Raw genomic sequence first — 22,161 nt, forward strand, 5'->3', positions numbered from 1 at the left:
GCCACGACAGGAAGCCCTTCGCAGGTATGTCCCGTAGTCTCAGTCCATTGCTAAGGAAGACTCCTCGTCTCGTCCACCAAAGGCAATAGCAGCCCTGGCCTGATACCCACCCCTGCCCTGCACCTGCCCGCCCTGGATCTGCTGGGGATCTGGATACCCCTGGAGCTCCGGGGAGAAGGGCAAACAGAAGGAGGATGTAAGGGGCCAGGGTTTGGGTAAAATGTCCTGGAGCCTGGAGGTCCAAAGAGGCCAACCTGGCCCGTAAGAGCTGGGAAGCTGCGGACGGGGTCTGCACCTCCTTCTCAGCACCCTGTGTACTTCCTTACCATGGATTCACATGGGAGCAGGCTCCACGGGTGGGAGGTGTGCCTGGTTCCAGAAGCCCCTCATCCTGGGCAAATAAGGATGGTCGGTCCACCTAACAGCTACCTGTTACCTGACATCAGGTAACAAAGGCCTCTGCCTGGGCCCAGACCCACCTCCTGGGACCAGACCATGTCCCCATACACCCTCCCTAGCCCCTTCCCATCAAGTACAAAACAGAGCAATAGGATCCAATGGTTTTAAAAGTAGAATGTGACAAGCATTTAGACCTGTAAAAGAACTGGAGGACCAAGCAGCATGAGGCTTTTACTCAGTGTATGAGGTTCATGTTCATTCATTTTATCCTGAAAACAGTCTTGAGAGGTAGGAATTAGTGTCCCCTTTCACAAGAGAGGAAAAATGAGGCCCAATACGGTTAGTGACTTGCACAAGGTCCCACAGTGACAGGTGGCATCCCTGGGTCCCAGTCCTGAGCCTCTGCACCCACCAACATCCCGCTCTCAGCCGGGGCAGGGCCGTCAGCGTGTGGTTTTTTTGTTTTTGTTTTTTTAAATTAATTTTATTTATTTATTTTTGGCTGTGTTGGGTCTTCGTTTCTGTGCAAGGGCTTTCTCTAGTTGTGGCAAGCGGGGGCCACTCTTCATTGCGGTGCGCGGGCCTCTCACTATCGCGGCCTCTCTTGTTGCGGAGCATAGGCTCCAGACACACAGGTTCAGTAGTTGTGGCTCACGGGCTCTAGAGCGCAGGCTCAGTAGTTGTGACTCACGGGCCTAGTTGCTCCGCGGCATGTGGGATCTTCCCAGACCAGGGCTCGAACCCATGTCCCCTGCATTAGCAGGCAGATTCTCAACCACTGCGCCACCAGGGAAGCCCCAGCATGTGGTTTTAGGGTGGAGAATAAACCCCGTCCTAGTTACACACTGGGATCAGGAGGACGGTTATCACCGTGTGTGTGTGTGTGTGTGTGTGTGTGTGTGTGTGTGTCCTGGCACCAGGTCTGTCAGTTTCTCACTCTGAGTCTCCCCTCTAGTGCCTTCTCCTGGACATAGGAAAGAGGTGCTGCCTCCCTGCTGTCCCCCAGGATTGCCCCCTGCCCCTTCCTCTCTCCCCACTTCCATCCTGGAGTGGCACCTGCAGGCTGGCTGCCCACCAAGGCCCCAGCTGTGTCACTCCCCTGACTATGACATTTGATCTCCCACCTGGGAGGGTTGTGTCCCGAGGCCAAGCGTAGAGAGGCCACATCTACCCCCAGTCTCTCATTCCAGTGGCTCCAGGCTGGTGGATACCCCTCCCTAGGGGAAGAATCCAGTCCATATTCTTCAGCCTTCGCCGCAGAAGAAGCCAACTCTGAGGCACGAGCCAGTGAGGCAGGGGCAGACGCCCCCGGCCATTGGGCCCCTGGCCCAGGCTCCTTGGCTCCATCCTCCCTGCCCCTCCCGGTCCAGGCAGTCCTCCAGGCTGTGGTCAGCTCTGAGTTGTCTTTGCTGTGTCACCAGTGGGTCCTCTTTTCCCAGGGGACAATGAGTCCCCAGAGGGAAGGTGACCCCCCTTTCTCTGAGCCATGGCCTCCCCTCCAGTGGCCCCTCAAGGGCCCCCTGTTCTCTTTAGGAGCTCAGACCTGGGGCCAGGGTGTGGGAAGTGGGGGAGAGAGCCCTGATCAGCCTCTGCATGCAAGTCTAAGGACAGGCTGGTCCTGCGGGTGCAGGGCTCTCAGCTGCCCGGTCATAGCTTTCCCTGGAGGGGCCGGCCAGCAGGCAGCAGCAGTGCAAGTGTGGGCTCTGCTGGCTCCCAGGACTCGACGGACAAGCAGCCACAGTCAGATCAGGGCCCATCCAGAGGCCCCGCAGAGGACACTTGGCCCCGTAGAGGACACTTGGGGGGCTTGGACAGCTCTGGGATCCCCAACACCTTTGTTGACCCCCAACTCTTAGTCACTGTTCCTTCTTCTCCTTCAGGGTGGGACCCTTGGGACATGGGCTGTTTCTGGACTCTTTCTTCCCCCAAGGGCATGGGGACGCTTGAAAAGAGCAGAGGGAAACTGAGGACAGAGCCCCGGGTGGGGAGAGGGCAGACCTAGCTGTCCACCCCTCCCCCCATCAGCTTGATAGTAAGAGGTTCCAAGGCCGATGGGAGCTGAGGTCTCTGTCTGCAAACAGCACACCTGGGGCTTCTCAGCCATCCAGCCAGGGCCCAGGAGTCTGTGGCTCTCAGCAGAATCACCTCAGTGGCTCCCCCACACCCCCAGGGACTTCCCGCCTGGTGCCCCCTGCTCTGCCCCCTGCCCCCCGCCAGGTTCCGGGCAGCCCAGGGGAACTGAGAGGATGCAGTGCAGCCTCCGGTTCTGGGAAGGCCTGAGTCCAGCATTGCACAGTCCTCATCCCCAGCCTGGCTCCAATCCAGACAGGTCCCCATCTTCACTCCTCCTCTGGTCTCCCAGGACCCCTCTGGGAGAAGCTCCCCCGCCCCACCATACAGTTAAGTGGCTTCAGACCAAGCAGGCTTCCACGGAGGCTCTGGTCTTGTGTCTGGGTCCCTCCAGGATCTGGCAGGATCACGGCACATGCTGTAGCCTGCGAGGATGGGGACAGAGATGAAGAGGGTGGTCCTCCTACTCACCACCCACAGCTCCTGAGCCAGCCCAGCCCCTCTGCCTCTGCCCTCCACTTCCTGGTGGCTCAGCCCCAGAAGGCTACGCTGAGCTGTCGCTGCCTGCCCACCCACCTCCCTCACCTGGGTGCTGTACGGTCCTCCTGACTGGACGCAGGCGAGGACACACCTTCTGGGGACTGAGGGCATTCGGGCACTTTGGAAAGGGTGTCAAACCCCCCAGCGCTCTGTCCTCGGGGGGCCAGGAGGGTGGCCTCTACTCACTTCCCATGTGTCTCTTCTTCCAGAACCCATAGACCATGATCAGCATCACAGGCACTAGGAGCAAGGCCAGCACCCCCACGAGCACGGCAGGATAGAAGTCCTGGTGTCTGCGGAGACGGGACAGAGTGCGGAGGAGGTGAGTACCAGGGTGCCCCACCCTGGCCCACGTCTTTCTGCACACCACGGGAGAGGAGTGGGACCCGGGGAAACCTGCCAGTCCCCGCGGGGAGTGATGGCCTCTCTTCCTTGGGGAACCCACCTGTGGGAGAAGGAAGTGAGGCGCTCAGAGGTCAGGGGATGAAGCCCCCTGCCCCCAGCGAAGGGAAGCATCTCTCCACTTTAGTACCTCTCCTCCATTATTCCCCCAAATCTGCTGAGGACAAGGGCTCTAAGAGACCCCCATTTGTGACAGAAGAGACCAATGTTCTTACTCTCCTCGTGGTGACTGAGGATGGCACTTCCCACCTTTGTCCTCTGGAACAGATGCTACAGGTGCCCTGCCTATATTCCCTTGCTGTATCACTTCCATGTACACCTGTCCTCAGCAATTCCATTTAAAAATTTTGGGGCCTGAGGGCTTTCTCTTGTCACTGGCGCTCTCCATGCCACACATGGCAGGCAGCCCTCTACCAATAACCAACAGAGTGGGTGTATAAATACCCCAGCTCCCTTGCCCTCCAGGTAGCCGCTAGACACTGGACCCTAGAGTCTCCCCAATGGGATTGAGCTCTTGCTGCCCACGGTGATAACCAGCCTCAGTTAAGTTCTCTATCTGCTGCCTTCCCTTCCCTGTCTCACTTCCCCATGCTCTTTCCAGTGTTCCAGATACAATGTGAATCCTGGTCTCAGAGGCCACACCTCAGGGAACCCAAATTAAAGTGTCCCCATTTCCCACTTCCTACTCCCCAGGCTGCTCCCCTTGTCTCCCTACCCTCTCCTCTTCATCCACAGACTCATGCTGACCCAGCCCCTGCCCTCCTTTCCCACTGCCATCATTTCTGTCCCATGTCCATCCCAGCTTCCCTCTCCCACCTCCCATTCAGCAACAGGCCAAACTGAGTTCCCGGTGGGCGAAAGGGGCTGGTCTGCTGCAGCATTTCACCTTGGGGTCTGTTCAGGCACCAAGAACTGTTGCCATGTCTGGGAAAATGGCATTCAACCCAGGCCCCCCGGGTACCTGCTGGGGGATAATAGGTTGAGGAGAGACCTGCCAGTGGGGCACATTCCCGTGGTGGGCGATCCCATGGTGCACAGGTGCCCAGCCTTAGTGGGGGTGGAGGCTGGGCCAGCGGCGGAGGCTCCGGCATTGCTGGGAGACACAGTCACTGTCTGGGACCCCATGGTCCTCCTGGGCCCCGTGGTGGAGGGGCTGGTGCCAGTGAAGCCATAGCCCGTCACAGAGGTCAGTCTGATGCTCCCTGAGGCAGGGAAGGGCAAGAGTCTAGCCAAGGTGAGGAGTCCAGGTGTGAACACCGTCGTGCTGGTGGTGAAAGGGGCATCAGGGCCTGAGGTGAGGGCTGGGCCTGCTGTGACGACAGTTCCACTCTGGAGGATGGTGGGCAGCTTCGTAAGAGGAGTGTTTCTCTTGGTTGTGGAGGCTGAGGGACAAGAGAGGGAGGAAGGTGAGACTGAGTCGGGGGCCTTGGTGCTGGAAGCAGCTCCCGGCAGCCCACACATTTGTCTGGGTAGGACCTGTCCTTGTCTTGCTCCTTGACCTTGGACCTAGGATCCTGCTCTGCTGAGGGACCAGGTGCGTGCTTGTTCAGAGGGTGAGGTCAGGGAGGAGGAAGTAGGCACAGGAAAGAAGGAAGAGTCTTTCACAAAATTTTTAGTGTCCCCTGTCAGGCCACCTGGGCCAAGAGGACACTTCCCTCCCCACCCCCATCTCTCTTGTCACTTCCTGGACCTTCCTCATTCCTGTAAGTCAGAGATTTCTCTGCTCTGATGTTGAGCATGAACTTTCCCAGTTGCTCCATGATTGGCGACTGGGATCCAGAGATGAGGACAAGGAAGCATCAAAGGCCCAGATCCCAAAGAACGCCATGAGCAGCGGGGCCAGGTGCCTTCCTTGGGGGCTTATTAAGAGACACAGGAACTGGTCCTGCCACCTTCATGCATCAGTTCAGGCCTTTATCATCCCATTTTCTAGAAGAAGGTTGGACTTTGGATGGTGGAAGAGGAGGGAGTGGTAGGAGCTGTGAGGGCTCAGTCTAGAAGGCAGTGTTGAGTCTTTCTCATCAGAGAACAGGAAAATAAAAGAGAGAGGGATGATGAGGGGGAGAGGGCTGCTGCTGGCCGCTGCTGCATCCCACTGCTATGCATGCAAGGATGCACTCCGGAGGGCCAGATGGTCACCGTGGAAGGCGCCCATTTTTCTGCGCAAGGGAACCAGAACAAGTGGCATTGGTGAGGGTGGGGATGGGGGAAGGGGCTGATCTGGAGCCAGATCTCCCACATCGTCCTACTCAGCAGTGTGAAGACCCCCAAAGGACCTTTCAAAGAACTCATACACAGGTGCCTTGGCAGAGCCAGCATTTGGCCACAGAGGATCTAAGAGTGGGCCGAAAAGGAGTGACATCCAACAGAGAGAGACCTCCTACAAGGGTCAGGGAAGTCACACAACCGTTTCCCTCTCCTTCATCCCTGCCTCAATATACCAAGGGGTTGGGAGGGGCAGGACCAGGAGGAGGTGATAGAGAGGAGTACCCCTCCCCTACCTCCTGAGATGAAGGAGGGGGAGTTGGGCGGCAGCAGTCCCCCTTCTCCACTTCAAGTGCCTGGGGCCATAAACCTGATTTTCAAGGGGGGCTGGAAGACCATATATTGCTAGAAGATTCGCATTTTTAATTGCCTGTGCATTTTTTATTTCCTAATAATTGAAAAGGTCTGCCAAGTTGGAATCTCCCCAAACTGTGGTTAAGAGATGGAAAGTGAGATCTGACATAGTACAACAGAGTGATACACTAAGGGAAAAATAAAACCATTTCATGTTTGTATCCCTACAAATTAAGACTTCAATAAATTGGTTTCGACTACTTCCCTAGGGCTAAATCAGAACCGGAGAGGGAAGGAATGAGATTTGCTCCATATCTTAGAGACAGCAGTTACCCTAGCTCAGACCCAACAGAAGATGGGGATGCAGTTGGGTTAGGGGAACAGGGAAGGGTGGATAATAAGTTTCACAATCACTGGCTGCTCTTTGCAGGCTTTTCGTCTGACTCCTCACCCTTTCCCATCTTATAAATGTGGAAGGAGCACAGGGCTACGTTCTTGGCCCTCCTCTCTTTTTCTACACTCAAGGCAGAGTTTTGATAACCTTAAAGACAAGGCACAATATCACCTCCTCTAAACTCTTCCATAGCTTCCTATTCTACCTAGGATAAAGCTCAAACCCCAAATCATGGACTTTAGGGCTGCTGTTTGCCTGTCCAACCTCATCTTCTATCACTCTGCCCCACACTCAATATGGACCAGCTTCTTCTCACCTCAGGGACTTTGCACATGCAATTCTCCCCACCTGGAAAGCCCTTTGCATCACCCACTTTCAACAGGGCTAGAAAGCTCTCATCACACGCAGGCTCTGCTTGATGTCATCTGCTCAGGGAGGTCTTCTCTGATTCCCCACTAATTCAGTAGCGCCCCCCACCACTGAACTTTCTAGTTCATCACATTGTTTTATTTTCTTAAGAACATTTACTGTTATCTGCAACTGTTTATCTGACAATGTACTATTGCCTGTCACCTCCCATAGGGTAGGAATGGGTCCAGTTTTGCTCACCACTGTATCCTCAGAGCCTAGAATAGTGCCTGGCACAGAATCAGGGCTCAGTGAATATATATTGAACAGATGATTGAATAAAACAAGCACAGAGAGTCTTGAGTTCTAATCTCATCTCGTCCACTTGCTAGTTCTGTGACCCTGGACAAAGTCAGAGCCACAAGGACTTTTTAGATCTCATTTCCTTCATCTGTAAAAGGGTGACAAGAATGCCCATGAAGGTGTCTGTAAAGGAGCTGTGAAGACCCCACTGTACATCATGCCTATTGATGGATTATTACTGTTGTTATACTTGATGTCCGTGGAGTACAGGGCGGGAAGGACACCCCCCCAGAATCCCAGTGCCCCAGCAGGCCTGCTCACCTGGAGACACTTCCAGCAGGAAGCCCATCAGAGGGTAGAGGATGCCAGAGCTGTTGCGCATGCACCAGTACCGGCCCGAGTCCTGGCGCCTCAGGGCCGCCATGGTGATACTGACCACCTTGGCCTGGGTATCGTCCTGCAGCAAATAGCGCGGCCCCTGCACCCCAACACGGGTGAACACAGTCTCGCACTTCTTCCTCCTGATTTTGCACCAAACCTTACCCTCTATGTGGTTTTTGTGGCTCTTGTAGGAGCACTGCACAGACAGAGTCTCCCCTTCAAAGTGCCGCACTTTGGAGTACACGCTCTCGACAGGGGCACCTGGGGAGACACGACTTGTTGAGAAAGGAGGAAGGAAGCATCTTGAAACTCGAAGCTCATGGTGAAGGGAGAGGAGGTGGATATTGCTCTGCTGTCATGGAACTCAAGAGTGTGAAGAAGAAATACAGCCCAACTCCGATGGAGGGGGACACAGTCTCCTCCCCCAGGGAGCTCTTGGTCTGTGGGAGGAGACACTAGCCCTGCCCTGTAGTTCCCAGACTGATGGGGGAGACAGTAGTCCTGTGCCCCTGGGGAATCCTAAAACGATGAGGAAGATAGAGGGCTAGCCCTACGGGGACTCCCAGTCTGATGGTGGAGACACAGGCCTAGCCCACAGGGAGCCCCTAGTCTAATGAAGGAAACTCAGCCCTTACACTCAGGGAACTTCAGCAGACGCAGCCGTTTTCTTTGTGGCATTTTCTAGTCTGATGGGAGAGTAATAAGTCCTGTCTTTAGGGTCTTGTGGAAAAGAGTCAGGTCCTGCCCTCAATGAGACAGAGACACAGACACAAACGCAAGTCATCATTCTGAAATTCCAGAGCACAACGAACTTAGGTAGATAAGAAAATTCAATCTTTGAATAGAGTAGTTATTTGTTTCACAAACAGGTTTACTCTCGTCACTTTTTAAATATCAAGTTGTCTGAGTTCATTCTAGGTGATGTTTAATTTTAAAATATTCTAGTTACCTAAAACCCGTAGATCCGATATGCCCATACATTTATAGACACTCCCAATGGAGTGTAAACCAAACAATTCTACAATTATTCACTGTTCATATGTTGCCTTCTATGCCTAGGAAGAAGATGTGGTCAGTGAGCTTCATAACCCGTGGTCTGATGGGGAGAGGGTAGAACTAAGGCTGGGGTGGTGAATCAGGGGACAGGGAGAGAGAGAAAGCTGCAGTGAGGGCCCTCCAGCCCTCTACCCACCCTCAGCTTGGCATTTCCTCCTCTAACACCCTCCGAGCCTTCTGCAAACACGCACACAGTTCTCCCCAGTAGGACAGAATGGACAGCATTTTGGAGTCTAAATAAACATAAGTTAAAACTCGGGTTCTACCACTGACTAACCATGTGAGCAGATCACTTAATGTCTCCGTTTCTTATCTGTCTCTGGCTGGCTCTGAGAACTGTGCCCCAGGACAGTGCCTTGAATGTAGTACATGCTCAGTGCACCTATCCTTCTCCCAAATGCAGGTTGCTCCAGACTTTCCCAATGGAACCCAGAGCTGGGATAGATAGCCAAGGGCCCAGCACCCCAGACATCCACCTTAGTTTCCAACCCAGCTGCCACTAGAGTTGAGGTTTGGAGTAAGGTAACGCCCTCTCTTGTATCACTTTGTCCCATGCAAGTTAAACAGAATGATCCAACTCAATTATTTGGCAGGTGGCAGGTTTGGGGGACCCAAAACCTGCCCTGGAAAAGCGGGTCTCTCTGGGAGAAGCGTACAGATAGGGCGACCTTGGTACGGGTCTCCAGGGCACTGTGTTTATGTGTGCCCACCTTCCACCCCTCACACAGGAGGTGCCCAGAACTGAACAGGAAATGGTAACTTGGTTGTCATGGCAGCGAGCAAGGCAGGATTGGGTGAGGTCCCCTCAAGGAGCATTTAGCAGCTGTGGGGTGGGAGAGATTGCTTCAGGGATTGCTTCCCTACCCCCACCCCAGGCCAGGGGGTAGGGACGGAGGCTGTGGCATCAACATTCCAAGAAATAGCAAGTTCAAAGCGCACACACGTAAGGTAATGATTCCCATAGGAACCAAACAGGGCTCTCCCGACAGAGGCCCAGGGACGAGGGCTTGTTGTGTGTGAGGAAGTGGAGTGGCCCTGGTCAGAGGTCCTGAGGAAGACAGGCAGATAAAGGGGCCCATGCAGAGAGGGTCCAGAGCTTTATCTTAGTTTGTGAGGCCTGGGTAAGCTTTGCCCGGGGCCAGATACCAGGAGGGCACCTTCTCACTGGTCTCTGGTGGGGAGCTACGAGGTCAGCCAGACCGTCTCCTCCTCCTCCAACCCCACAAGATCACTGAGCAAGGAAAAGCAGGAAGGGGGTCCAGGAGCAGACCATTCCCTCCCCCGTAAGCCACCCACCCACGCTCTCACCTGCGACAGGGCCCTGGAGCCACAGCAGCAGCAGCAGGAAGGTGGGAGCCATGGCCCCGTGCAGTGGGGGTGGGTGCAAGTCCAGCAGGGGGCAGGGGTCCAAGGTTAGGGCCCCAGGCCTATGCCGGACATACCACTTGGGGCTGCCAGGGAAGACCTGGGGTTCTAAATATGAAGTTGCCCATTTAGGGAAGTGAGGAAGTTGTGGGACCCACTGTGACCAGCAGACCGCAGGGGCCCGCAGGGCCTGCAAGAGGGCGGTGCTGGTGCAGTTTCCACCCCCTCTTACTCAAAACTTCAGGCAGGTGTGGCCGCTCCACCCGGTCCGGGGCCTCCCAGCCCAGAGAGGGCTCTCGGGGTCAGAAGACTCCTCACCCTCTTTGGATTCCCTCCTGGAATCTGGTCCATTAGGAATGCCATCCTCTGAAGCCAGTTATTCATCTAGGGGGCTAGCGTGAGGTTTCTACAACCTCAGGCACAGACTTCCCTGGAATTCTCTGGGCTCAGAGACCCAGAGATTTAGGCTATGGGGCTTGGGTGGGGCATCTCAGACCCAACGTTTTTCACAAACCCACATTCACAGGGAGCTTCTTGTAAACTCTCATTTGTTTATTCATGCGCTCATTCGTGCATGTGTGCGTTCGTTCCGGCACTCTGCCGCCTCTCTCTCTCCCAGGCTCCTGGCTGGTCAGAACTCATGCTCACAACTTGCAAATAACCCTTTCCATGCTCAAATGCAGCCTTATTTTTGTCATGGTTAGAGTGACAGGAGAAAAGAAGGTGCAAATCGTAAGACTCGGAGCATAAAGTTTGGGTTCAGGGAGGAACCCCTGTGCTCTCACGTATGCGTGCGCGCGCGCACACACACACAAACACATACACTCACACACTCTCATACACACACACACACACACACACACACACACACTCACGCACTGTCTCATACTTACACGAGCGGCAGCTGCCTCTCCTTTTCAATGCTCACATCTCCTTACCTTTATCCCTCTCTCTGCCTCTCCTACCAACATCTCTAATCACCCACCAGCTCTGTCCAGACTCTGGCTCCCTGCTGCAGCCTTCCTAAAGCAGCCCCAACGCTTCCCCTCCCCCACCTCTTCTCCAGAAACCACGCCCCCTGCCCCTTCTTCCCCTGCTCCAGCCCCCAGCCAGCACACAGGCATGCGCACTCAACTTCCTCTCAACCAACCCTATCTCTCCTATACAGCCGCCCAGCTCCAGCTAAAATGACCCAGCATTTGGCCCAAGACCCCACCCTTCACCCAGTCCCTGGGCCTGAGAATCAGAAGGATAGACTTCTGACATCCAGGAGTTGTGTCGTAGGCTCCTATGCGCGTGGGGACCCAGGTGGACCCTCATGGCTATGTGCCCTCCCCCTGTCACCTATGCCGACTTTCTTCTCCTTAGATAGAACTCAGAGTAAAACATCCTCAAGTTTGCATGGGCACAGTCTTAAACTGAGCTTGAACCCCCAAATCAAGGAAGTTTTATCTTTGCTGATCCCAAATTTTAGTCTCAACATTCATTCATTCACTCATCAGTTTGTTCTTATAGTCTTATGTGCTATGCCTGGTGCTGGGCATTTGGGGTATAGAAATGAGATACAGTTGTCACTTCAGACCTCTCAGCCCCCATAAGACATAGTATGCTTTCCTTATTCACCCATCCTTTTTCATATTCTCCCCCAGTTTAACACTACTCCTCAGACCCCTGAGTTCAGAGGCTGTCTCTCCTCCCAACACACATGGTATCTTCCTTCCTTTCTTTCCTCCATCAGAACAGTAAATGGCTTCGGGACTCGGAGAAAATCTCATTTATCTCTTGTGGGGACTTCATGTGCTTGGAATAAATGCTTCTATTAAATCCCTGCTGTGTCCCTCGCCCTGAGTGAGGCCTTGTGAAAAGTGCAATCACTGATAGCTGTGTTGATAAGGATATAAAAACCCAAATGCTCTCATTCCATTGACAGAGAGGTATAAACTGGACCCAATGTTTCCGAGGGAAATTTGGAAGGATTTATCAAAATCTCTAAAAATGTGTATACATTAATTAGGCTTTTATGTACAAAATCATTTAACATAGCAGGATATTTTTGTGTCTTTCTATTTTGGATTTTAAAAAATTAAGGTCTAATTTACATAGAGTAAAATTCACCCTTTTCGGTAGAAAGTTCTGGGAGTTTGAGAAACCCATGGGAACTTGTAACCACCACCATAATCAAGATATAGAAGTGTTTCATTACCCGCCAAAGTTTCCTCGTGTCCTTTTTTAGTCCTCCCCTTGCTCCACCGTCAGTTCCTAGGAAACTGATCTGGTTTTTTTTTTTTTTCCCTCTATAGTTTTGCCCTTTCCAGAATTTTATAAAAATGGACTGGTACAGTGTGTAACATTTTTTTATTGAAGTATAATTGATTTACAATGTTGTGTTAATTTCTGCTGTACAGCAAAGTGATTCAGTTATACATATATACATTTTTTATATTCTTTTCCATTATGGTTTATCACAGGATATTGAATATAGTTCCCTGTGCTATACAGTAAGACCTTGTTGTTTATCCATTCTATATATAATAGCTTACATCTGCTAATCCCAAACTCCCAATCCATCCCTCCCCCAACCCCCTCTCCCTTGGCAACCACAAGTCTGTTCTCTGTCTGAGAGTCTGTATCTGTTTGGTTGATAAGTTCATTTGTGTCATATTTTAGATTCCACATATAAGTGATATATGGTATTTGTCTTTCTGACTTACTTCACTTAGTATGATAATCTCTAGTTCCATCCATGCTGCTGCAAATGGCATTATTTCATTCTTTTTTATGGCTGAGTAATATTCTATTGTATATATGTACCACACCTTCTTTATCCATTCATCTGTCAATGGACATTTAGGTAGTTTCCATGTCCTGGCTATTGTAACGAGTACTGCTATGAACATAGGGGTGCATGTATCTTTTTGAATTATAGTTTTGTCCAGATATATGCCCAGGAGTGGGATTGCTGGATCATGTAGCAACTGTATTTTTAGTTTTCTGAGGACCCTCCATACTGTTTTGCATAATGGCTGCACCAACTTACATTCCCACCAACAGTGTAGGAGGGTTCTCTTTTCTCCAGCCAAGCATATTAACTTGGCTTCTTTCACTTAGTATGACACATTTGAGATGTTGTGTGTTGAGTATATCAGTACTTTGTTTCTTTTTACTTCAAGGCAGGACCCCCTTGTATGGATGTATCACAATTGTTTATACATATCCCTCCCAGTTCAGGGACAATCAGATTTGGTTTCCAGTTTGGGGCTATTCCAAATAAGTCAGAAAGAGAAAAATAAATATCGTATATTAACGCATATTTGTGGAATCTAGAAAAATGGTACAGATGAACTGGTTTGCAAGGCAGAGGTAGAGACACAAATGGAGAGAACAAACGTATGGACACCAAGGTGGGAAAGTAGGGGGGTGGGGGTGGGATGAATTCGGAGACTGGGATTGACATTAATATGTATAAAATAGATAACTAATAACCTGCTGTATAATAAATAAATAAATAAATTTTGTTTAAACTACTACAAATATTTATACACAGGTTTTTGTGTGAACATAGGTTTACATTTCACTTGGGTAAATACCTAGAGTGAAATTGCTGAGTTGTATGGTAAGATTATGTTTAATTTTAAAGAAACTGACTAATTGTTTTTCAAAGTGGCTGCACCGTTTTGCATTTGCATTGATCTTCCTGTTGCTCCTTATCCTTCCTAGCAGTTTATTGTTGTCAGGTATTTTTTCTCCCCTTCTAATAGTGTGTAGTAGTATTCATTGTGATTTTATTTTTCATTTCTCCATAACTAATGATACTGAGTATATTTTATTGTATCTATTTGCCATCAACATATCTTCTTTGAGATGGGTCTCTTCAGATTTTTTCAGTTTTTGTTTTCTTCTTAATGAGTTTGAGGGCTCTTTAGTCTAATATGTCTTTTTTAAATAAATTTATTTATTTTATTTATTTATTTTTGGCTGCATTGGGTCTTCGTTGCTGCGCACAGGCTTTCTCTAGTTGTGGCGCACGGGCTTCTCATTGCGGTGGCTTCGCTTGTACAGCCCGGGCTCTAGGCGCACGGGCCTCAGTAGTTATGGCACATGGGCTTAGTAGTTGTGGCTCGCGGGCTCTAGAGCACAGGCTCAGTAGTTGTGGCACACAGGCTTAGTTGCTCTGCGGCATGTGGGATCTTCCCGGACCAGGGATCAAACCCGTGTCCCCTGAATTGGCAGGTGGATTCTTAACCACTGCGCCTCCAGGGAAGTCCCCACAAACATCTTATATCAGTCATACTGAGATATAATTCACATAATATAAAACTGACCCATTTAAAGTATACACTTCAGTGGTTTTTAGTATATTCACTGAGTTGTACAACCATCACCACAGTCCAGTTTTAGAACATTTCATGACCCCAAAATGAAGCCCCACGCCCATTAGCAGGCACATCCTGTATTAGTTTCCTATTACTGCAAATGTGGTGGCTAAATGTATTCTCTCACAGTTCTGGAGGCCAGAAGTCTGAAGTCACTATCACTGATCCAAGATCAAGGTATTAGCAAGGCCGTGATCCCTTCAGAGACTCTAGGGAAGAATCTAGTCCTTGCTTCCTCCAGCTTCCAGTGGGTGCCAATATTCGTTGGCTTGTGACTGTACCACTCCAGTCTTCAAAGCCAGCATCTTCAAATCTCTCTGTTCCATCTCCGCATCACCTTCTCTTCTGTGTGTGTTCAAACCTCTCTCTGTCTCCCTGTTATAAGGATACGTGTGATTGCATTTAGTGCCAGCCACATAATCCAGGATAATCTCCCCATCTCAAAATCCTTAACTTACCACATCTGCAAAGACCCTTGGTTTGCCATATGAGGTAACAGTCACAGGTTCTGGGTATTAGGATGTGGATATCCTTGGGGAGGCCATTTTCCAGCTTATCACTCTCCCTTTTCCTGCCTTTCCCCACACTGCAGCCCCAGGTAACCACTACTTTCTATCTTTATAGATTTGCCTATTCTGGACAATTCAAGAAAACAAAATCATACAGTATTGGTGCTTTGTGATCGGCTCTTTTAGGGTAGTGTTTTTGAGATTTGGCCATGTTGTAGCAGTACTTTCTGCAACGTTATATCAGTACTTCATTCCTTTAAATAGATGAATAATATTCCATTGTATGGATATACATTTTGTTTATCCACTCATCAGTCAATAGACATTTTATTTGTTGAAATTAACAATATGATCCTAAAATTTATACAGAGATGTAAAGGTTATGGAATAGCCAAAACAATCTTGAAAAAGAAAAACAAGTCGAAATACTTACATTAGCTGATGTAAATACTTGCTACAGTAATCAAGACAGCGTGGTATTCGTGTAAGGACAAATAGATCAATAGAATAAAATAGAGGATCCAGAAATAGGCCCACATATACAGTAAATCAATGTTTGCTACAGGTAATTAAATGAGAAAAAAAGTCTTTTTAAAAAATTGATGCTTAAACAACTGGATCAAGGACAAAAGTGAACCTCAAGTCTTGCCTCATATAGTATATGAAAATTAGTTCAAAATGGGCCATAAACCTAAATGTAAAGATTAAAACTATAAAGCTTCTAGAATGTCATTCTAGAAGAAAATAAGAGGCTGTTCCTCTTTTAAAAAATTTTTTAAAAGAAAAAAGCCTCACATTAGAGAGTATCTTCATGACTTTGGGCTAGTCAAATATTTTCTAGATACGACACAAAAAACACTAACCACAAAATTTCAAATTTTGATTAGCTAGACTTAATGAGAAATTAAAATTTTGCCCATCAAACAGCTATTTAAGGAAACAAAAAGGCAAGCTATGGATTGGGAGAAAGAACTTGAATCCAGCATATATAAATAACTTTGCTGTATACCTGAAACTAACACAACATTGTAAATCAACTATACTTCCAAAAAAATATGCTTTTAAAGAAAAAAGCTGGGCCCTCCCTGGCTGTCCAGAGGTTAAGACTCCACGCTTCCACTGCAGGGAGTGCAGGTTCAATCCCTGGTCCGGGAGCTAAGATCTCACATGCCACGTGGAGCGACCAAAAAATTTAAAAAAAGAAAAAAGCCTCACTTGCTCCCTGTGGCCCAATTCCTCCCCATCTCCACAGCTCACACCTTCCACCCCATCACACTCCTTCATTGTTGCTGGGGCAGCCTGAGGATGCCCAAAATGAAACCGTGGTGAAATAAGAGGCTGTTCCTCTTTTCTTTCACTTTGTGCTCTGCCTATGAGTGGTCAGGGGGCCCTTGGTGGCCTGAGCTGGGTCCTGAGTCCCTCTGGTCCCCGGGGCAATACAGGGACCCCCAGTTCCTGGCATGGGGGGGTCAATGATGTGTTTCCACCCTGGGAGGCTTGGGGGGGGCAAAGTTTTAATTCGAGGAACTGTAAAGATGGTTCCTAGGAAATGATTGAATAAATAAATAAATGGGGGAGAACAGACAAATCTCCCATGCAGAAGAATTCCAAATAATTTATGTAGATACTCTTCCCTCAAGGAGGGAAAGCATAACTCCCCACGCCCTAAGTGTGGGCCATCCATAGTGTCCAAAGAGGACAGCATGGAGAAGGGGGGAAGAGTAACTTTTTGGTGGACGAGACTGACAGTCACCACCTCAGCCTGGTGATCAAGGTTAAGATCAACAGTGATAATCACATTGATAGTATGAACCCTTGATATGATGTGATGAGAACGGCATTTTACCCCTGCAGTCTTCCTCCCCCAAACCCCTAACCCCATGAGAAAAAACATCAAACAACTCTCAAATGAAAGACTTTATGAAATACCTGACCAGCACTCCTCAAAACTGTCAAAACCATCAAAAGTAAGAAAATTTTAAGAAATGGTCACAGCCAAGAAGAATCTAAGGAGACATGCAGACTCAATGTGATGAGGTGTCCTGGGTGGGACCCTGGAACAGAAAAAAGACATTAGGTAAAAGCTAAGGAAATATGAATGAAGTACAAACTTTAGTCAATAATAATATATCATTATTGGTTCAGTAATTATGACAAATGTACCATATTAACGTAAGATATTAGCAATAAGGGAAACTGGGTGTGGGATATATGGGAACTCTGTGTAATATCCTCATTTTTCTGAAACCTAAAACTACTCTAAAACAAAAAATTTCACTTAAAAAGGGAGAGAGACTATTTGTACAAAATATTTATAAGTACTTGATAACTAACAAAGAAAACATTTTTAAAACAGTTTGATTAGGCTTAAAGAATACCGATTAGGGTCATTTTAAGTGACTAGTTTACCTGAGGTGGGTTTGCTGCACTGCACACCGATCAGGCATACATTCCAGTGGGTGTTGAATTCACTGTTTTTCCCAGTTGGTTATAACCCAGCTCTCCCTGGGTGTGTTTGGCATTCACAGTGTCCTGTTCAGGTAACATAATTATCTCAGCTCCCTAAAATGAGAAGTCTCCCTGCCCTGGTCCTGCTGTGGAGCTGGACCTCCAGGAGCCCCAGGGAGAAGGGTGACAACAGGAGAGAGGAGTTGGGAAGCTGGAGTTTCTGAGGAAAGTAACGAGGATACCCGGAGGCCAAGTGGTCACTAGGCAGCCCAGAGAAGAGGGGACAAAGTGGGGAGGGGTCTACAGCTACTTGTCCCTGACTGTGTATCTTGCTTACTGATCTCACGAGAGTGCTCAGCTGCCCTGCATTACCTGGACTTCTCTGCTCAGTTAGAGGCCTGGGTCTGCGTTAAGACCCCATTATCTGTGCCCACCCTGTCTCTAGCCCCCAGGGTGTCCAGTCCCCTTATGGTCCCACTCCATGCTGGTCGTGCCTCAGGCTGCTGGAGCTTGTCCCTTTCTCCAACCCCTGGAATGCCTCTGGGGGCTACTCCCCAACTAGCCTCACTTGTGTTGGGCCACAAGGGGGCCCTCTTGCAAGAAGCTGGTGCAGAGGACTCCAGCCTGCAGCCACCATCCGACCCTGCCCTGAGCACGTAGCGTCTGGCTGCACTCTGGCCCTGATTCTGTGCTGTGTTCTATCACCACCCTGTTGTGGACATTCTTCCATCCTCTCTAGACAGCCTGCGAGTCCCCCGAGGGCCAAGGGGGCTTAACTTAACCGCGTGAGCCCTGCTTTGCTCAACTCTGCATCGCTGTTCATGCATGTGCCTTGATCTCATGCAGAGGGGACCCCAGAGCGGGTCTCCAGCCTTTTTTCTCGTGGAGGTTGAGCTGAAGAGCAGGCCAGTGACTTGCCCACGTTTCACAGACTTCACAGACAGATATCAGAGCCGAGCTGGGCATTTGGACCCTGTCCTCCAACACCCGGCCCCCCTGCGCTTTGCCCACTGCCGAGCAGCCCCCATGCACCCTGGCTTCCGGCAGCGTATCCCCCTCATCCATCCAAATGGGCCGCACTTGCACTTGATTTGTGCGAGGACAAGAAGGCTTTGGAGGAGACTTGGGGGGAATAGGGCAAAAGGATTGAAGCACCAAAATAATATAAACCCTTTCTCTGAGAAAGGAAAGTAAAAAATTAGAAATGTGATTCTCTAAGAGGAAAATCTGCTTTGGCTAAATGGAAACGCTAAAGCAAACCACCCAGGTGTGAAAGTACAGTGTGCTATAAAAAGTTTTAATCTGTATTAATAAGACACTAAATTTATAACAAGGAACTGAAAGCTTTGTTAGCCAGCCAGTTATGTTGAAACAGAAATAAAGAAAGCAGTGCTGTCTGACACAATTTCCTGCAATAATGGAGATGTTCTGTACCTGCCCATCCAGCACAGGAGACACTCGCCACGTGTGGTTGTTCAGCTCTGACGTGAGGCAAGTGCAACTGAGGAACTGAATTCTTATTTTTCATTTAATTTTAATTAACTTAAATGCAAATAGGCACATAAGGTTAATGGCTAGAGTGCTAGCACAGCTCTAAATGACGGAGGTGGACTTTAACAAGACCCTGCCACCATCTTAAGGGACAGATTTCTTTGTTGTGTCCTGTTTGCATCAAAACTGTAAAGCTAATAGAAGATAATGTGTGAGAATATCTTCATACATTGTCTAAAAGACAATATTCAGAATATTATTGTGCTTCAGATTGGGAAGGACATCTTAAATAAGATCCCAAAGCATAAGTCATAAGGGGGAAATGGATGGATTTAATTACATTGTCCAATGCTGGCTTCTCAGATATCCCCAGCACAACGTGTTGATAAGAGAAAGCTGAACTTATTGCTCACGGAGGTCAAGGAGAACTCAGCCTCCACAGAGCTCTGAGAGCGTCTTAGATAAGGCAAGGTCCGAATGTACTGGGAAGTTTGGTTCAAGGCAAGTCTTTCAAAGACGGGGCTGGATTAAGATTGAGGAAGGATCACAATATAATAGCCCCAATTGGTAGAAACAGCAACCCCTACCCCAAAAGACCTGCACTTGGTTCCTAAAGTACTCATTTCTGAGCTTCCCTGGTGGCGCAGTGATTGAGAGTCCGCCTGCCGTTGTAGGGGACATGGGTTCGTGCCCCGGTCCGGGAGGATCCCACGTGCCGTGGAGCGCTTGGGCCCGTGAGCCATGGCCGCTGAGCCTGCGCATCTGGAGCCTGTGCTCCGCAAAAGCTTTGTTAGCCAGCCAGTTATGTTGAAACAGAAATAAAGAAAGCAGTGCTGTCTGACACAATTTCCTGCAATAATGGAGATGTTCTGTACCTGCCCATCCAGCACAGGAGACACTCGCCACGTGTGGTTGTTCAGCTCTGACGTGAGGCAAGTGCAACTGAGGAACTGAATTCTTATTTTTCATTTAATTTTAATTAACTTAAATGCAAATAGGCACATAAGGTTAATGGCTAGAGTGCTAGCACAGCTCTAAATGACGGAGGTGGACTTTAACAAGACCCTGCCACCATCTTAAGGGACAGATTTCTTTGTTGTGTCCTGTTTGCATCAAAACTGTAAAGCTAATAGAAGATAATGTGTGAGAATATCTTCATACATTGTCTAAAAGACAATATTCAGAATATTATTGTGCTTCAGATTGGGAAGGACATCTTAAATAAGATCCCAAAGCGTAAGTCATAAGGGGGAAATGGATGGATTTAATTACATTGTCCAATGCTGGCTTCTCAGATATCCCCAGCACAACGTGTTGATAAGAGAAAGCTGAACTTATTGCTCACGGAGGTCAAGGAGAACTCAGCCTCCACAGAGCTCTGAGAGCGTCTTAGATAAGGCAAGGTCCGAATGTACTGGGAAGTTTGGTTCAAGGCAAGTCTTTCAAAGACGGGGCTGGATTAAGATTGAGGAAGGATCACAATATAATAGCCCCAATTGGTAGAAACAGCAACCCCTACCCCAAAAGACCTGCACTTGGTTCCTAAAGTACTCATTTCCGAGCTTCCCTGGTGGCGCAGTGATTGAGAGTCCGCCTGCCGTTGTAGGGGACATGGGTTCGTGCCCCGGTCCGGGAGGATCCCACGTGCCGTGGAGCGCTTGGGCCCGTGAGCCATGGCCGCTGAGCCTGCGCATCTGGAGCCTGTGCTCCGCAACGGGAGAGGCCACAACAGTAAGAGGCCCGCGTGCCGCAAAAAAAAAAAAGAAAAATTTGTAAAGTACTCATTTCTGATTTTATGAAGTCCTGAAAACTCTCAATTTACAGGATGCTAAAGTGGAACTATTTTTACTTTTGTGACTGCCGTGGAAGCTGAATTTTCCAAATGTCACTGCACAATGAGTGATCATGTCAGTATCCCAGGAATAGAATAAAGTAGATTGATGGGAAATAGGATTCATTTTATAGAAAACACTGAAGATTCCAAGAAAAGTACCATAAATTTTGGAATTTATTCTCTGGGTCTGTATCTTTTTATGGCTTGAGGGTGATATATAGCATATAATAATATCCAAAATAATATAATTTTTGGATAATGCTATATAAGCATATAGCATTATTATGTATGCTTATATAGCATATAATAATATATATTATATGCTATATATAATTATAGCATATTATAATATCCAAAATAAATAAAATATTATTTTTGGTGAATAGGAACTTGCTGTTATAACAGAACTCTATAATGGATAAGAGAATGTATTTGCCGTAACACAACAAAGAGTGGGTGTTTGTTTTCCACTCAATTTGTCTTTCATTGACAGCAAGAAAGAAAATCTTTAAAATTTGAACTATTTTCATCTCAGTTTTCGCTGAGATTGTTTGGGCAGATGCTGTGGAATTAACTTCCATTCCCACCTCCTTCTCGTGGGCCTCTTTATTATGAAAGGTCTGCACAATCATTTCTCAGGTTTTCTGGCAGCTAGGGCTCCAGAGATAATTTAGGCTTTACCAATCAAAGGCATTTGTATGAAACAAATTTGGAACCGAGTTAAGTAGGAAAAAAGGCAACCATTTTGGTGGTATAGAGTGTGACGGACATGGGGTGGGTCTGGAGAAACTATGCCAGTAGCTTCCTGATTTGCAAAGTTTACTGATTCTTCAGAGTCCTGACTGTGAGAAGAGCAGTGGCCCCTTAATCTCCCCACCCTGTAGTGTGGCTTTGACAGTCATTCCCGGAAGCTCAGAGTAGGATCTGATTCCGTAAACCATTTAATATTCTATTTTAAAAGGATCCCTTTCTACTTAACATAGGTACATTGGATTTTGTTGTCTGCAACTGAACCTTGACTAATGCAAGTCCCAAGGAAATAGATGCCACATTCCAGAGTGAGCTGGGAGACCAGTGTAACACACACAAAAAGGTATCTAAACCTTACCCACATCAAGGATATAAAGTTGTGGGGATTTTGAAGATTAGGAGAGGATTTTTGGAGACAGTTTTGGTGTCCTGTGACCCTGGGGGCAGAAGGGAGTGGACACCTGCCCCTTACCCACAAGCTTAGGGAGAGGGGCTTCAGGGTCACAACTTGGAGAGCTTGTTAAGCGTCCCCTGGAGTTTGGGGGACAGAGCAGATTGGAGTCTGACTCAAACCTGAGAACTACCATGGGGAGAGACTGCCAATGGCTAGCTGTCCCCACGGTAGAGTGAAGAAAAGATGGCTGTATGGGGCTCCACCACGGCTCCATGAGTTTGCTGGGGTGAATGAAATGGGTACATCCCATGGACCAGATGTGGGCTGCACATATGTGAAACCACCAGCATAGGTTTCATAGATCTGGTCCAAAAAGGCTGCCTGAAGTTGGAGAGACCTCAGTGGAGGAAGGAAGCTAGAGGTTGACAGACGTAGGGGAGGAAAAATCATTTTCCCTCTACCCTTCCGAGTTCTCAGCTGAGATCCCTGTAATAAAGAAGATTAATAAGAGAAAAACAAACAGAAGCTTTTAAACGTGTATACCT

The 22,161-nt window shown here is 48.6% G+C and overlaps 1 protein-coding gene across 1 annotated transcript; it reads right to left on the minus strand.

Annotated features, from left to right (window-relative positions):
- Positions 1–1,928: 1,928 nt before the first annotated feature.
- Positions 1,929–9,928, minus strand: LOC102991984 (trem-like transcript 2 protein). The gene is given in 7 exon segments (XM_007120321.3): positions 1,929–2,192; positions 2,194–2,341; positions 2,816–2,894; positions 3,196–3,302; positions 4,373–4,793; positions 7,337–7,657; positions 9,761–9,928. Coding segments are annotated over 7 exon segments (1,392 nt in total). The 5' UTR covers positions 9,813–9,928.
- Between the last annotated feature and the right edge of the window lie 12,233 nt (positions 9,929–22,161).

This window comes from Physeter macrocephalus, chromosome 18 (assembly GCF_002837175.3).
Source record: "Physeter macrocephalus isolate SW-GA chromosome 18, ASM283717v5, whole genome shotgun sequence".
NCBI classification, from domain to species: Eukaryota; Metazoa; Chordata; class Mammalia; order Artiodactyla; family Physeteridae; genus Physeter; species Physeter macrocephalus.